The 14,583-nt window shown below is 50.0% G+C and overlaps 6 protein-coding genes across 6 annotated transcripts; 1 reads left to right on the forward strand and 5 right to left on the reverse strand.

Annotated features, from left to right (window-relative positions):
- Positions 1-792: 792 nt before the first annotated feature.
- On the reverse strand, positions 793-1,705 carry VTN77DRAFT_509 (uncharacterized protein; the record flags this gene model as incomplete). Its single annotated transcript, XM_069421220.1, has 5 exons — positions 793-849; positions 927-1,013; positions 1,076-1,237; positions 1,317-1,580; positions 1,637-1,705. The coding sequence occupies 5 exons, from the start codon at positions 1,703-1,705 to the stop codon at positions 793-795; spliced, it is 639 nt and encodes a 212-aa protein (XP_069273479.1).
- Positions 1,706-1,830: 125 nt separating this feature from the next.
- On the reverse strand, positions 1,831-2,583 carry VTN77DRAFT_510 (uncharacterized protein; the record flags this gene model as incomplete). The annotated part of the gene is made up of 3 exons (XM_069421232.1): positions 1,831-2,267; positions 2,324-2,488; positions 2,541-2,583. The coding sequence occupies 3 exons, from the start codon at positions 2,581-2,583 to the stop codon at positions 1,831-1,833; spliced, it is 645 nt and encodes a 214-aa protein (XP_069273480.1).
- A 247-nt stretch (positions 2,584-2,830) lies between these two features.
- VTN77DRAFT_511 (uncharacterized protein) lies at positions 2,831-4,307 on the reverse strand (the record flags this gene model as incomplete). Its single annotated transcript, XM_069421243.1, has 2 exons — positions 2,831-4,194; positions 4,262-4,307. The coding sequence occupies 2 exons, from the start codon at positions 4,305-4,307 to the stop codon at positions 2,831-2,833; spliced, it is 1,410 nt and encodes a 469-aa protein (XP_069273481.1).
- A 2,351-nt stretch (positions 4,308-6,658) lies between these two features.
- VTN77DRAFT_512 (uncharacterized protein) lies at positions 6,659-9,366 on the forward strand (the record flags this gene model as incomplete). Its single annotated transcript, XM_069421254.1, has 5 exons — positions 6,659-6,980; positions 7,035-7,493; positions 7,567-8,758; positions 8,824-8,916; positions 8,976-9,366. The coding sequence occupies 5 exons, from the start codon at positions 6,659-6,661 to the stop codon at positions 9,364-9,366; spliced, it is 2,457 nt and encodes an 818-aa protein (XP_069273482.1).
- Positions 9,367-10,257: 891 nt separating this feature from the next.
- Positions 10,258-10,846, reverse strand: VTN77DRAFT_513 (uncharacterized protein; the record flags this gene model as incomplete). Its single annotated transcript, XM_069421265.1, has 3 exons — positions 10,258-10,421; positions 10,498-10,707; positions 10,831-10,846. 3 exons carry the CDS (start codon positions 10,844-10,846, stop codon positions 10,258-10,260), a joined length of 390 nt encoding a protein of 129 aa, XP_069273483.1.
- An 808-nt stretch (positions 10,847-11,654) lies between these two features.
- On the reverse strand, positions 11,655-13,028 carry VTN77DRAFT_514 (uncharacterized protein; the record flags this gene model as incomplete). Its single annotated transcript, XM_069421276.1, has 1 exon — positions 11,655-13,028. One exon carries the CDS (start codon positions 13,026-13,028, stop codon positions 11,655-11,657), a length of 1,374 nt encoding a protein of 457 aa, XP_069273484.1.
- Positions 13,029-14,583: the final 1,555 nt, after the last annotated feature.

Raw genomic sequence — 14,583 nt, forward strand, 5'->3', positions numbered from 1 at the left:
GAGACATCTCAAAAAAGGCTTTTGTATACAGCATAATCCGTATCATAGTCTACAAGCCTTACAGGTCCCGCTTCTCTCTACTGACTGGTTTGAAGAGAAAATACCTGTTATATATATGCCTGGGACTCTTGGCACCCAGTCCTACCTACTATAAAATAAGGACATGTAGTTTATCATCTACTTTCCAGGCGGGCTCCCTACCTATATTTCTTGCTACAGTTCTTGCTATATATATCCCTTAGTGATATTGGTCTCCCTCACTGAGGCGTGTCCCTTGCTGATAGCCTAATATATATAATTTCTTACTAAGAATGGATGTAATCCCTTTGCCAATTTATATATCTCTTGTCAATAGGGGCTAGGCAGATTTCATGAATTTGGAGCCATGTGATAGTGTGCAAAATGGAAGTTAAGGCTTTTATAACATAGTGATTGTCTACGTGGTGTTCGACGGTCACTCTGTTCCTTCTCTTTTCTACCTTCCATATTCATGCATGCATCGAGCCCATACTTATCAGATAGATATACAAACTACAGGCTGAATGACTGTAACTGTCACTTGTTATTGCTAAAAGAAGGACTGTTATATTGATAGGGGGCAAACACTTGTAAAGAGAGTAAAGAAGGAAATGATAGATCAAAGCATAAAATAGTTATCGATCCCAATAACGGGTACGTTGCAAAGAGAGCGTCTGAAGTTGGTTCCAGCGTCTCAGAAGTCTCACTCATATGAAATGAATGTCGAGTAATAACTCCTCATACAAAATTCGGAGTGAATTTGCTCCTCGACGGCTAATAGTCATCACCACGGCTGATGATTTCGTTTCCAGAGGATCGGATCAAGATGGTCTTGTTTTCAGCACGCGTCAGTCAGTCAGTCATCGATGCGTCAAGGTAAAAATTTGGAGAGCATCAGTCAGACTTACATGCTCGAACTGCGCCGTGTAAGACCCCACGATGTCTTCCAGTGGCGGGTACGTGTTCACAATGCCATGAGAAATGAGACTATTCATCTGTAGATGGGAAACGATTAGTCATGATGCGAGTGGCTTATTTAAGGTATTCATTCACTCACGCCAAGGAGGTATTTGTCGAGACCAAGACGATCAAGATAGCGCCGACAGAATACTAGTGTCCCAAAGTTCTCATTGATTGTCTTCAGCAGCGAACGAGCTGAAACCAGAGCGAGAGGAACGGTAGGCGCATCAGGATCCTTGCCGTAACCGTAGATCCCAGCCTGGTAGAAGTCCGGTCAGTGGGATCCTGCATATCATCTCATCCGGCTCATCAACTGATTCAATAGAAAGGCTACTCACACCCTCCCTGACATAGGCTCTGCCGGTGCTGCCAAATGTCTCAATCGCGAATACCTCGCCTTCTTCCATTTTCGTCTCATCGGAGTTCTTGATAAATGGCACTTGCTTGCCGCCATGAATCCGGTAGCGCAGGATGTCGTGTCCGGTAATATTTCGAATTGCCTTGACAGGGAATGTCTTCCCTCGTATTTCGACCTCGTAGCTTTCCATAGCTTCCTGGATCGCAGTGCCAATCTCGCTCATGCGGGCATCGATTCCGGAAACCTGTAGACGACGCTCAGCACGAACACTCCTGCAGTGATTAGTAGAGAAAGTCTGACCCTAAGCCCCGTATTGGTCGCATCTTTAACGGCAGCGAGGAGATTGTCATAGACCGGATCAAACGTCATGGTGAATGCACTATCAACAATCCAGCCGTTGACATGAACTCCAAAATCCACTTTCAGGACATCGTCTTTTTTCAGAACGATGTCCTTTTGACCTGGATTTGGAGTGTAATGGGCGGCACAATGGTTCAGCGCCAGCCAGTTGGGAAGCCCATGCCAGCTTTGAGGCTGTCTCCCGGTTCAATGCCTTGATGACCGAGTAAAGCCCGCACGCCATCCTCAATCCCAGTGGCGATCTCGGTCAGCGTCTGTCCAGGCTTGACGGTCTGTTGAACCCACTGGCGGACCTGGCGGTGTACCTCTGCAGCTTTACGATAGTCATTGAGAACCTCTTCATTTGCGATATGACCACGTTCGAGGTACCGAAGTTCCTCTTTTGTCGTCCGCATGAGATTCTCATTCTTACTCTCGATGATCTGGCCTGGAGGATACTTGCCAGTTGGAAACAGATCAGAAAGAGGCACGCGAGGTGGGGACGACTGCTTCAAAGGGCCTGCACTGGTTCCGGACTTTTCCTTTTTACTCTTCTTCTTCCTTGATTTTTTGGATTTCTTCTTCTTTCCTTCTGTCACTTGTCACGAATGGGTTTAATGATGATATTTATGACGGAGCCGAACTCACCATTCTCGTTGCAGCCAACTACCATGGCCAGGGATGAATCCTTTCCATCATCATCGTCGTCGTTATCATCGCCGCTTCCAAAGTTCCCATCCCCGTCTTCGAGAACAGATGTACCGCGCGGCTTGCCCCCAACAGCGTTCGGTTTGATTGAGACGGTGTTGGTTGCTGTCAGACAAATCAGCATGTCAATTGCTATAAACTACGAGAACAAACCAACCATCTTGAGGCTGTTGCTGCCCTTCGTAGGTCTTGGAGCCCATTTGATCTCTATGAGAGTATTCGCGCGTATGACCGTCGATATTTATTATCTTCTAGGGGAGCTGCAGCCTTCTCGTATTCTCAAGTGGGGTTGAGAGATATTGATGTTCCCCATGAACACGTGACCAGATGAATTTCTCTAGGCATCGCCAGTGGTCTGCTGTCAATCTAGTTTGGAGTGTACATTAATTACATTGAGGCTGAAGAAAAACAAAAGGTAATTCTGTTCTACGTGATAACCACGCCAGCTCACACGACAAGTTCGTCCAGCCCTTGTTTTAACCCGTCTATAAGGGTCTTGATAAAATCCGATTCCAAAACATCTTTCTGCCAGGTAAAAGATAAAACCAGGCACCCATCGCCACCAGTGATCGCGCTGACTGCGAGCGCACTGCCGGTAACATTCGCACTTTGACTGAAAACCATCCGCCCGACTTCCGGGGCGTGCGGGGGACTGTCGCTATCGACGACGTAAGCACCGATATTGGACAATTCAAAACTCGAGTGTCGTGGCTTGCCCACTTTCGACAGGAACAAGTCCCGATGGTAATCGCTGACGTATTTCAAAAGACCTATCGACTGATTCCTCCCCTTTTGTTCGAGGACATGCTCAATTGTCCGCCTTGAGCGTCGAGCCTCGTCCCAGGGAAACTCCTGACCGTTGAAGTTGTCGCGCTCGTATACTTCTTCGTATTCCTGTACCCAGACGCCAATCGAATCCTCTGTGATCGTCTCTAGCAGCCAGCGCCGGAGAGAAATTGCTCCACTACAGCGCAACTTCTTAAAGGTTGCGGGCACATGGTTGAAGATAACCCTGGCGATCATGGCCTGTAGCGCTGCAGTGACTGTGGTCCCATTCATTTGACACGCCTTTCGCAGTTTCATAGTAGTCGACTTTGATAATACTACGTGACGAATTAGATTTGTCAGGGGAGCTTTGATGTGTGAACCAGTCCACAAGAGAGGATCATTCCTCGGGCCGATCTTGGAGTATAAGAATTCCTTGGCGAGATACAGCATTGATACGGGGAGCGGCATGACTTCTTCCAGACTTGGTAGCAGCGGAGAAGTCGGCGGTATGACGGGATTCTTCGCTACTCCAGATGGCAGCAGTTGCACCTCCCGCAGAGCTCGAGTAAAGGTGTTATGGAAGGCTTTGCCAGATGAACCGTCGCCAATGGCATGATGGTACACAAAGACGGCGGTGAACTGCCGGACATCGGCAGGATCAGTCAAGATGCATAGCCTCCAGTATGGCAATCCTGGAGAAAAAGGTGTATTATGCTGAATTTGTAGCAGCTCATCCAATTCGACATCCCGGGAGGGTTGTTCGGGATCGTGAGAAGCCGCATAATTCTGCGACCGTTGCTGGAATGATACACACTTATCCAGATCGATCTCTGGGAGTCGAGCGAAATAGGGAGCCCGAGTCCCTTCATCCACGGGAATTGCCGCGAGGTTCGAATGCTGCGCAATCAGAATTTCACATGCTCTGTAGATGTGATTCTTGATGGGCAGAACGGCACCTTCTGAGAGACGATACGTCGCCGTCACTGCCACATTGAAGTAGAATCGGAGATGATGGCGAGCAGTGGAGTACTCCTCCAATGGACCTGCTTGCCCGTAAGCTGAGACCGATGCAGACGACTACGAGTAAACGCTGGATGTGCAATTTCCCACCTACTGGTCGCAACCTCTCCAACTTCTTGGCGAACTCGGCGTCCATATCAAACAGTTCCAAAGATTTCCGTTCGAATTAATTGAATGCTTCCATTCACAGGTTTTACGAAGTCATGTTAATGATGATGAGCAGGGGTGTCAAGGCCCTACCCGGGCTTGACGTAAGAATGAGATACCGCCCAAATCCAGGCCGGATCGTCAAAGTATGTATAGAATTGAGGTCAGATTTCAGAATCATGTAACTATGCGGGCATTGTCACGTTGACACTGTACCTGTTAAGAGGTGTGGCTTGTTATTGGCTATCTGGCCTACATGGGCCGACGAGGTCTCCTATCTACCGGTCTGCTGATCACGTGAGGAAATGAGCTAAACCGAAAATGGTTAGCCTCAAACACTACCGAGTTCCCGGGATACCCAGGGCCAGGCTTCCCAACTGCAGGTTCCGGGGTTCCCCCCCTCACACGTGACTGCAATACTTGGACTTCAGAATCCTGACCTCCACCTGCATTTTCATCGATCCATCACAAATCCTGACGGTACAGGCCTAGATCCGGCTTGCTCCATTTCGAGGGCCAATCTCATCTCGTAAATGTATCCGTGGATCTTAGCTTATATTAATATTAGGTACCCTTGGTTTCGCAGTTTCACCTATTCCAAACGAGCATTCGTCATCAAGAAGCTGTTCAGAACATTACATCTATTCTTTTTGTCTTTCCTTGTTTCCTGTCCATGTTTAATCAATGTCTCAGAGGTCGACTGGACTGGCATACTGAAATGGAAGGTGACATGGCACCTGAACAAGAAACAACGAATGGTGCCTGAATATAAAATAAATAGTCGATATAAACCACGCGGCCATCTTTCCTCCCGCATATTGGACATTTCATATGCAGGGCCTACCTAAAGAAGCAATGTTTGCTTAAACCATTCTGCGCCTGTTTCCTCTGCTTACTGGCTGCTTCGATGTGACTTTACCCCACCATCGCTCATAATATCAAATTGGAACGTAGAGGAAACCAACTAGTTATTGGGTTAGGTTTATGACGCCATTATTAGCGAATAACGATATATATATGTATATATATATCTTTATTTCATGTGCATATCTACGAAATTGTGACGTCTTTGCAACGATAAATTTTCAGGCATTCTCACCGAATATCTCTTTGGGCAACAAATATAACTGTTGATGGCACTTGGATCAGAACTACATGCACCGTCCCCGCAACGTTGCAGTCCTTACCCCGCAGCAGCCAAGGAATGAAAGTAAAATATATTAATATTAGGGAGCAAAACGAAACAAGCAAAAGGTGTCGTCCCATAGCAAGTTTGTGGGAAAGGCCATTGCCATCGCCTACAAGTCACGAGATTGGCCAAGCTTTTGGCTCAGGAAATAAAGTGCGGAGTCCTTGGGAATCCGATCACAGTTTATCTAGCAACCGACGCCAATGCAACCCTGGACCACACCATGGACGACAGGGGACGGCATTTACCCATTTCTCCACAACTCCAACTGACAGGGGTCGGCCACTGAATCTTCAACGCGGATCAATCTGCACAACATGCAACGCAGAGGCATCGCGGGGCATCGCGGGGTCATTCGTCCAGCTGACCCATGGTTAGAAGGAGAGAGATGAGCACATGGCCAGGTCATAGTACTCGGAAAAGAGGTATGTGCGCGCTCCTAGCAAGCGGGGCTGCAAATAGATTGTTCTGGCTCATGGGGAGAACTATTAACTAGGAGTACTAATTATAATCTACGGATTGGCCCACTGACCATGGCATGGCAAGCAGCTGCAGATGCGGTTCTGCTGTGACACCAGACGGAAATGAGATGACCCTAGCACGCGCATTCCCCTGCAGCCACAACCCAATCCTGCGCCTTCCCAGTTCCCGAGCAGTCCCCCAGGTTGCCCCTGCTGCGCATGTCTGGTCTAGCCCCAGGCTTGTCTGTGCTTCTCCATACACTAGCATTATGCAAATGACTAGCTACTAAGTTACTTCGGCCCTCTTGACGAGGTGACATTCCTCGAGTTTCTACCATGGACAAGATGATACCCTCCCATTGACGAGCCTTACGTGGCCCGACCAACCATCCAAGGTTCTTCACGACGACAGCCATCTGCCGAGCATTCCAGGCCGACGTCACAGTCCTCTGTCGTTGTTGCCTGTCGTCATTTGGCAGGCCTTGGAGGTGCCCCGCTGCTGCCATAACTCAGGCCCCTTTTCGTCGTCGACCATCTGATACTCGAGTTCCAAGGTTGCCATAGTGTGTATTCCACGATGGGCTTGGTGCGAGATTCAAAAAGGCACGCATCCCCAGGCGTCGCTCGTGAAGAACGCCTGTCTCCAGACTCTCCTGCTCGCCCTGTCTTTCCTTAATGGCCCAGGCGAAGATGTACTTGACGTCCTTTATTGCATCTTGTGCGCTGGTCGCGGGCGTGGGTGCCCTGGATATCCCCGCTGTCGACCACGTGGTGAGCGCAGCGCTGAGCAAATATGCCGACTACACGGCATATCATGGCCCAACCGGCACTGCAGCGGCTGAGTTGGCATCAGCCACGGTGAAGACTCCTGCGACCAAGCAGGGCAATTTGGCTGCCGTCTCAGATCCCCCATACTGGCTCGCCGATATCACCCATCAAGGCTACGCGCCATACAGCCCTGATCCCTCGACCTACGTAGTATTCCGCAACGTCAAGGACTATGGTGCAGCAGGTAGACATCCTCAGATGCCCTTCTCGTACGGCCGTGGCTAACAAGTGTGTACAGGCGATGGAGTGACTGATGATACCGCGGCCATCAACGCAGCCATCAGCGGTGGCGGCCGCAACGGGCCGTCGAGCGGCGAGACCACGACCACTACTCCTGCCATTGTTTATTTCCCGGCTGGAACCTATTTGATTTCTTCGTCCATCATTGATTATTATTTTACTCAACTGATCGGCAATCCCAATTCGCCTGCGGTCATTAAAGCGACATCAGGCTTCTCCGGTCTCGGCCTGATCGATGGTGATCAGTACCAGAGTAATGGCAACCAGGGCTGGGGTTCGACAAATGTGTTCTACCGTCAGATTCGGAACCTCGTTCTTGACTTGACCGCCATCCCCGCGAGTTCTGCAGCGACTGGTATCCACTGGCCCACTGCGCAAGCAACTAGCATTCAGAATGTCGCGATTTATATGAGCCAGGACTCTGGCACGCAACACCAGGGTATCTTCATAGAAAACGGTAAGACAGACTCTCTTTGCCCAACTCATCTGACCGTACCTGGAACGACTCTGACTGGAGGTCATTGTCCCAGGCTCTGGTGGCTTCCTCTCCGATATCACCACCATTGGCGGTCTGTACGGTTTCAACCTCGGCAACCAGCAGTTTACGACACGCAACCTGACCATTTCGAACGCGGTCACCGGAATTTCCCAGATCTGGGACTGGGGTTGGACGTACCAAGGACTCCAGATTACCAATACTACGACTGCGATTGATATCAGCAATGGTGGCTCAAGCGCACAAAATGTCGGGTCGGTCAACATCATTGACAGCTCCATCTCCGACAGCTCCGTCTTCGTCAACACGGCATGGACAACCAGCTCCAGTCCTGCAACCGCCGGCAGCTTGATTCTGGAGAACATTTCTCTGAACAATGTTCCGGTGGCTGTAAAGGGCTCAAGCGGAACAGTTCTGGCCGGGTCTTCCGGTTCGACCACGATCAGCGGCTGGGGTCAGGGTCACAAATATACACCTACGGGCCCAACTACGTTCCAGGGCAGCTTTACCCCCGCCACGAGGCCAAGCGGCCTCGTCGCGAGTGGCACGTCCAACTACTATACAAAGAGCAAACCCCAGTATGCGGCCTCTCCCACGGCGTCCATCGTCAGCATCCGCAGTGCCGGTGCCAAAGGTGACGGCTCGACAGACGACACGTCAGCCATTCAATCTGCCATTACTTCCGCTGCGTCGTCCGGTAAAATCGTCTTCTTTGACTACGGTATTTATAAAGTCTCCAACACCATCTACATCCCGCCGGGATCCAAGATTGTTGGTGAATCGTATCCCGTTATTCTGGCGAGCGGAAGTCTGTGGTCGAACATCAACTCGCCGCAGCCGGTTGTTCAGGTCGGCAAGCCTGGTGACCAGGGCGATATCGAGTGGACGGACATGATCGTCAGCACCCAGGGTTCCGCCCCTGGCGCCGTGCTGGTTGAGTACAATCTGGCTGCTTCCTCGGGATCAGGAGTGTGGGATGTCCACGCCCGCATCGGAGGCTTCACGGGGTCCAATTTGCAGGTGGCTCAATGCCCAACCACGGCGGCAGTTTCCTCCAGCTGTGAGGCCGGCTATCTGACCTTCCACATCACAAGCGCCGCAAGTAACGTGTATCTCGAGAATGTTTGGCTGTGGACTGCCGACCACGACATTGATAGTCCAAGCAATACCCAGATCTCCGTCTACACCGGTCGCGGACTGCTAGTTGAGGCGAACAACGTCTGGCTGTAAGTAAATGTCCAACCGCATGAATTTGAATTACTTGAGCATGCCTTGACTGATGACCCACCAGATACGGAACGGCGGTTGAGCATCATTCTCTGTATCAATATCAATTTGCCAACGCTCAAAACGTGGTTGCAGGCTTCATCCAGACCGAAACTCCGTAAGAATCATCTGGTCGGTTGCCTTGGGATCAGTCACTAATGGTTTTCCGTCGCATAGATACTACCAGCCCAACCCCAACGCGCCCAACAGCCCTTACCCCACCAACTCCAGCTTGTATGACCCGAACTATAGCTCGTGCCTCTCCGGGAATTGCGACGCCTTGGGTCTTCGCGTATACAACAGCAAGAACCTGATCGTCTATGGGGCGGGTCTCTACAGTTTCTTCAACGACTACAGCACGACGTGTTCCAACCAGGGCGGTTCGGAGAACTGCCAGAGCGAGATCTTCAGCATCGAAGGCAACGGCACGAGTGGGCTGTGGGTGTATAACTTGAATACCGTCGGCAGCCAGAGCCAGGTTGTCATCAACGGCGCCAGCGATGCGAGCTACAGTGACAATGTCAACGTCTTCCCGGACACGATCGCCTACTTTACGTATAATGTGTGAGTTGAAGCCTGAGACCATCGTGATGAAATAAAACAACAAAGCATGTACCTACCTAGGTACTACCTCCTGCTTTGCTGTTGCCCCATCGTCTAGTCTTATTTATATTTATCTCTTTCAAGTATATATGCATTGGAGATGCGAATGCAAATTGGAGTTAACCAACGTCAGCCTCAACCAATCGCTCGCTCGCGGAGGCAGAAAATTCAATAGGGGAGAGAATGAAAGGAGAGGGGGGAAAAAGTGATATTCCGGAACTTTCTTGTTGCCCATCACCATCCCCAGCTTGCTTCCTTTATCTTTATTCATGTACATATTGCAATGACTTGGAATATTTCCATCCATCCATAACTACGTTCGTTAAATGAGCTATACATGTATTACGTGTAATGGCCGAAGGAAGAAAGACATCGTTTCATCCAGATGCATACGACTAGGTAATGCGCTCGACTTGATGACGAAGGAATGAACGTATACGTATGTATGAACAATACAGTAATACAATAGGAGGAAAACACGGCACGATAATGATGTCCAAATTTCAGATTTCAGTCGCTCAGTCAGTCGGTCAGTCAGGTTGCTTTCAGAAGGTGTCCACGCTCTCGCCTTTCCTTTCTGTAACTTATTCTTTTTTTTGTTCCCTCTATTGAGTGTGTGTTGAAATTAATGAGAAGAGGAAGACATAAATAGACTGATTGATTGATCAATTATTGATCGGAACGGGTATCTGTATTATCTGTCCTTTGCCAGCTAGCTGGCCACCAAAACATGGTAGTGATGGTGATGGCATTGCTCAAGTTGTTTTTTTCTGCATCATTATCTTTTTTTTGGTCTTGTTTCCCCCTTTCTTTTTGGTGTAAAACAGCATAATTGTTTCGTTGGTCTCGACTGGTTTTACAGCTTCGCCTTCGTCTGCGCCTTCTTCAGAATCGGCTCCATCTTGGTCGCCTTCATGATGTTGCCCCTAATCTTCAGCTTGCCAGCCATGAAGAGCCGCTGAGCATTAGCCTTGCCCGTGACGAGGTTGGTGAAGTCTTCGTCGGAGAGGATGAGGGTGACTGCATCAATTAACCACAAGTCAGCAACCCCTGAAATGATTCACTCTGATAATTATTTCGGCTTTGCTTCACGCACCATCAGCCTTCCCCCCCTCCGGCGCAGCACCCTGGAATACCTCTCCCTTCTCCTTCAGATCGATGTACCAGCTCTGCTCCTTGCCCTCGCTGTTGGTGAGCGTGAAGGCGAAGATGGCGTTGCCTTTCTTGATGGCGTCCTGGCGCTCGGCGTCGTCGGATCGGAGGACTTGGTTGATGACGTCGAAGGCGGCGGAGCCGGGGAAGGCGTCTGGAGAGAACAGATCGAGGTCAGTAAATTGCGCCGGAGAGACCGGAGAGTAGGTATGTAATCCAGTGAGTGGGTTCGTTCTGGGACGGGGAGAATGGATCTTTCTTTCTCCTATCTACTTACCGTGCTTAACGGACATGATGGCGACTGAAAAATTAAATGTGTTTGGAGAGAGGATTGATTTGATTGTAGTGATTAATTTCTCGGTAGGAGGGGGAGATTCAGCTCGTCGTAAGCAGCGTATGCTTCAACTACACAAGCTGAATGAAAGGGAAGGAAGCAGTACTATAAGTACAGGTGGTCAGAACGGTGGTCGACTGGTCGAGAAGGGAAACCTGCTCTTTAGTAAAACGACACAGACAAATGCCGAGGCACACACGGAGGTATATATCTCTGTTCGGTCGTTCGTTGCTGGGGCGGAGTGGAGGTCAGCAAGCGCGGCGGGCTGACTGAGACGGACGGTTCGGCCCCGGACTGTGACGTTGTTGCAGCATGTGAATCGCGGGAGCTGCCGAGGCTGCGGCACCCGTGACACAGGCACTAACAGCTGGAATTCCTCAGGCTAATAATCACCATTGCTGAGGGAGTATTGCCAGGTACCATAAATGACAACGAATTACTTGCTGCTTCTCGCTAGTAGCCTTCTTAGAGAGTCGATGAGTCGACCAGATCTTTTCTGTGAAGAATGTTTAAAAGGAGGCTGGTATACGGAAGGTATTAGTTGATACAAATAACAACATTGACATTGAAGTGATACTGAACTATCGAAACTACATTCGTATAGAAATAATCATTATAACTCGTAAAGTCGTCAAGTCATTCCATTCGTAAACTCGAGATAATCATTGGGCTCTCTGGTGGTCCTTGTCTTCCCGTGTCCTCCCAAGTCGGACCCCTTCCCTATCCAGAGTTAATTCTGAGCAAGCGCCAGTCCCGCCCCGGATAGATTAACGCCAGCTAAATACCGACGACCGTAAGAACTTCTTCATATGATCCGGACTCCCCCAGAACAGCTCCCGCGCCTTCGCTTTCGCCCGCGCCAGACTGTTTGCTCCTTCGAGAAGCGTGCGCAGCAGGGCTTTGCGCCGCTGCTCTTCCCAGACCGCGCTGTGCCTGGGCCTCCTCGTCTCCTCTACCTCCACAGGGCTGAGGATGATCGGAACCTCCATCACCTCCTCCTGCTTTGCTTTCCATGCGTCACTCCCGGAGATCTTTGTCAGCGGTGCCAGCGCATCGTCCCAGGTGCCACTGCGCAAAATCACATCTTCGAATTCAAACTCGCTCAGCGTGTGCCGGTGTTCCAGGATAAAGGCCGACACCTGCGATGCGTCCAGGATCGCGTTTTCCAGTTCCATATACCGCAATTGTCTGAATTTCAGCGGTCTCAGGGGTCGTGCATATCTCTTCGGGCACGTCTGCCTGGGTGACGGTTCGCAGAGGCATGGCTCCGTCGCGAGTGACAGCGGACTCGGGCCTTTGAGCCCCTTCCAGCGGAAGACGAAGCTGCGGAGATTCGGAAACCCTTCCAGATATGAATGAAGCAGCTTGAGATGATCTATCGCCTGGCCGCGCTCGTAAGGAAAGCTTTCCATGTGTATGGCCAGCTTCCGAATCTGCATCCAGCGCTTCCGACTTGCAGGAGATGCACCGAATCCCATCATCGGTCGGAGATACAGGATGCCGCCGGGATGGATGGGGAGGAGCGACAAGGTCTCGAGTGACTTCAGCGGAGCCTGCTCAACGGCCACACGCAGCGAGATGAGAGCATAGTCCACCACGCTCCGGCGATATCGGTGATCTGGTGACTGACCGTCGCAGGAAACCATTAGATGTCGTAGAGACGGCATGCAGCTAAAGGCGCGCACAAACGACGGAACATTGGTCGCTGCATGAAACAGGGGTGGGTATTGCTTGACCAGGAGGTCAGTCATCTCCCAGCTCCCATACTTGGGTTTGCTCCATCGCGAGGCCAAGGTGCTGGAGACATGCACCTGTGGGCTATACACAAAGGTCTGTTCTTCCCCGGTGACCGGATCCAGCAGAGGAGGGAGGAAAGTCTCGTGTGAGTGTGGCATCTTGAATGTAAGGGTATTGACATGACGTCCAATGCGCTCCAATGCTGCCATCCGTGCAGGACGAGTGAAAGTGCTGCTCCGGAAGGAGACTTCAATCTCGGCAAACAGATAGCGAGCCGTGTGCACGCTGAACTCATGGCTCACGAGGCGAAGGGCCCGGAGATCCTCTTTGTCTAGAAGACTCAGGAAGCAGTCTCGAGTAAGATCTGTCTGCCAGAATTGAGTAAAGGCGGATGTGGGCGCCATTGCGGCAATGTTTCATGGCGACTGCGAAGCAACCCGTTGAACCTCAACCAGCCGATATCGCAAGAGAAAGTAAACAGCCCCGTAAAATAATTGGTCCACTGCAGAGTAATCTTGTTAAGTCTTATTATATCGTTGAACTATCTGTATTCAACAATTAATTATGGATGAAGTTGACTGCATTTAATAGAAGTATACCCGATACTTCAACTATCAAATATCAAATATCAAACACAGGACCAAATACAACGGTGAATATGATAATAGCGCAATAAACGTTAATAGTTTCATTTCAACACCCAAGGAATAGAGGCAGCTACGGCACAAATAATAAAGGCACAGTCTGCTAGCAATAACATGCCAGGAACCATGCAACAACTCTCAAGTCTCTACCCCAACCTCTCCTGATGTGACTCATATTCGAAGAGGAGAAACAAAACGATTCGCTCGGGATAAGAACTGTAAGCATTGCATTGCATTAGAGCATCGCGGAAAAAAAAAAGAAAATCGTGGGTCGTGTACGGAGTACGTGAACGCAAATCTCGACGTGATGAATGGTCCCAGGCGAGGGGTTGGATGTGGATCGCCGATAACCCCGTGGGAGAATCAATCCGGGCTCACCCGCTGATTTGCGCGAGAGAAGAGGGTTTCGAAACGCCAGGTGCAGTACGGACCAGTCAGGAGGGAGAAACTTTTGTTGTGCTGCAGGACCGCGTCCACGTAGAGTCTGTGAGAAGTCTTGGCCGATTCACTGCGGGAGCTGCGAGCATTATTGAAGCGCGTCTGATCAACAGACGCGACGGCGCGACTGCCAAGACCGATCCCAGCCAGTCAGCGATCCGACTCGCTGAAACAGGATTAGCTCGAGGACACGGTTGGGGCAGCGTCCATTTACGCGTCTCGAGACGCGCCTAGACGCGTTTCCCCGCGCGTAAGGGTGCAAGATTGGCTGTCTTTGGGCAAACTTCTGGTATGTTCCTTCTTATCGATAGCGGTTAACTACTAGACTACGGAGCATTACGGAGTACGAGAAAGATATCTCTTCCAAAGGACTGGAACTGAAGCTGTCGAGCTGCTAACAGTGTGAGTTGTTGGTGACTACCGTATCTCTCACTTGACGATGACCTGGTGCGCTCACCCTTACTCTTTCTTTCTCTCACCTAGGCAACATAATATGTCATGATAATTATTGAAATCTCCCAACACATCAAATTCTCTTGGCCTGAGTAAAATCCCGGCCTGCCAAACGTATAGGCGGGGTTTTTGTAGCATCCTTGATGAGGGCTGAGAGTGTGGGCTTTTTCCCTTATTTCCTCCTCTTCTTCCTCATTTTCTGGTGTCTGTTTTCCTAATTTTGTACGTCTGTACTAGGGTAGTCTTGAAACATCTCACTTCTCTTTCTCTATTTAAAACTCACGGATGCTTTGCAATAGACCCTTTGGTTCTGTCTTGGAGGATTCATGAGATACGCAATCTATCAAAATAGATGGTACCATAATACATTATCATTTGTGTCGCTTGTCAGAGCCAAGTAAAGTAAGGAAATGGCGAGAGATAG

The sequence above is a fragment of the Rasamsonia byssochlamydoides genome (genome assembly GCF_041956645.1).
Source record: "Rasamsonia byssochlamydoides strain NRRL 3658 unplaced genomic scaffold VTN77scaffold_100, whole genome shotgun sequence".
Taxonomy (NCBI): Eukaryota; Fungi; Ascomycota; class Eurotiomycetes; order Eurotiales; family Trichocomaceae; genus Rasamsonia; species Rasamsonia byssochlamydoides.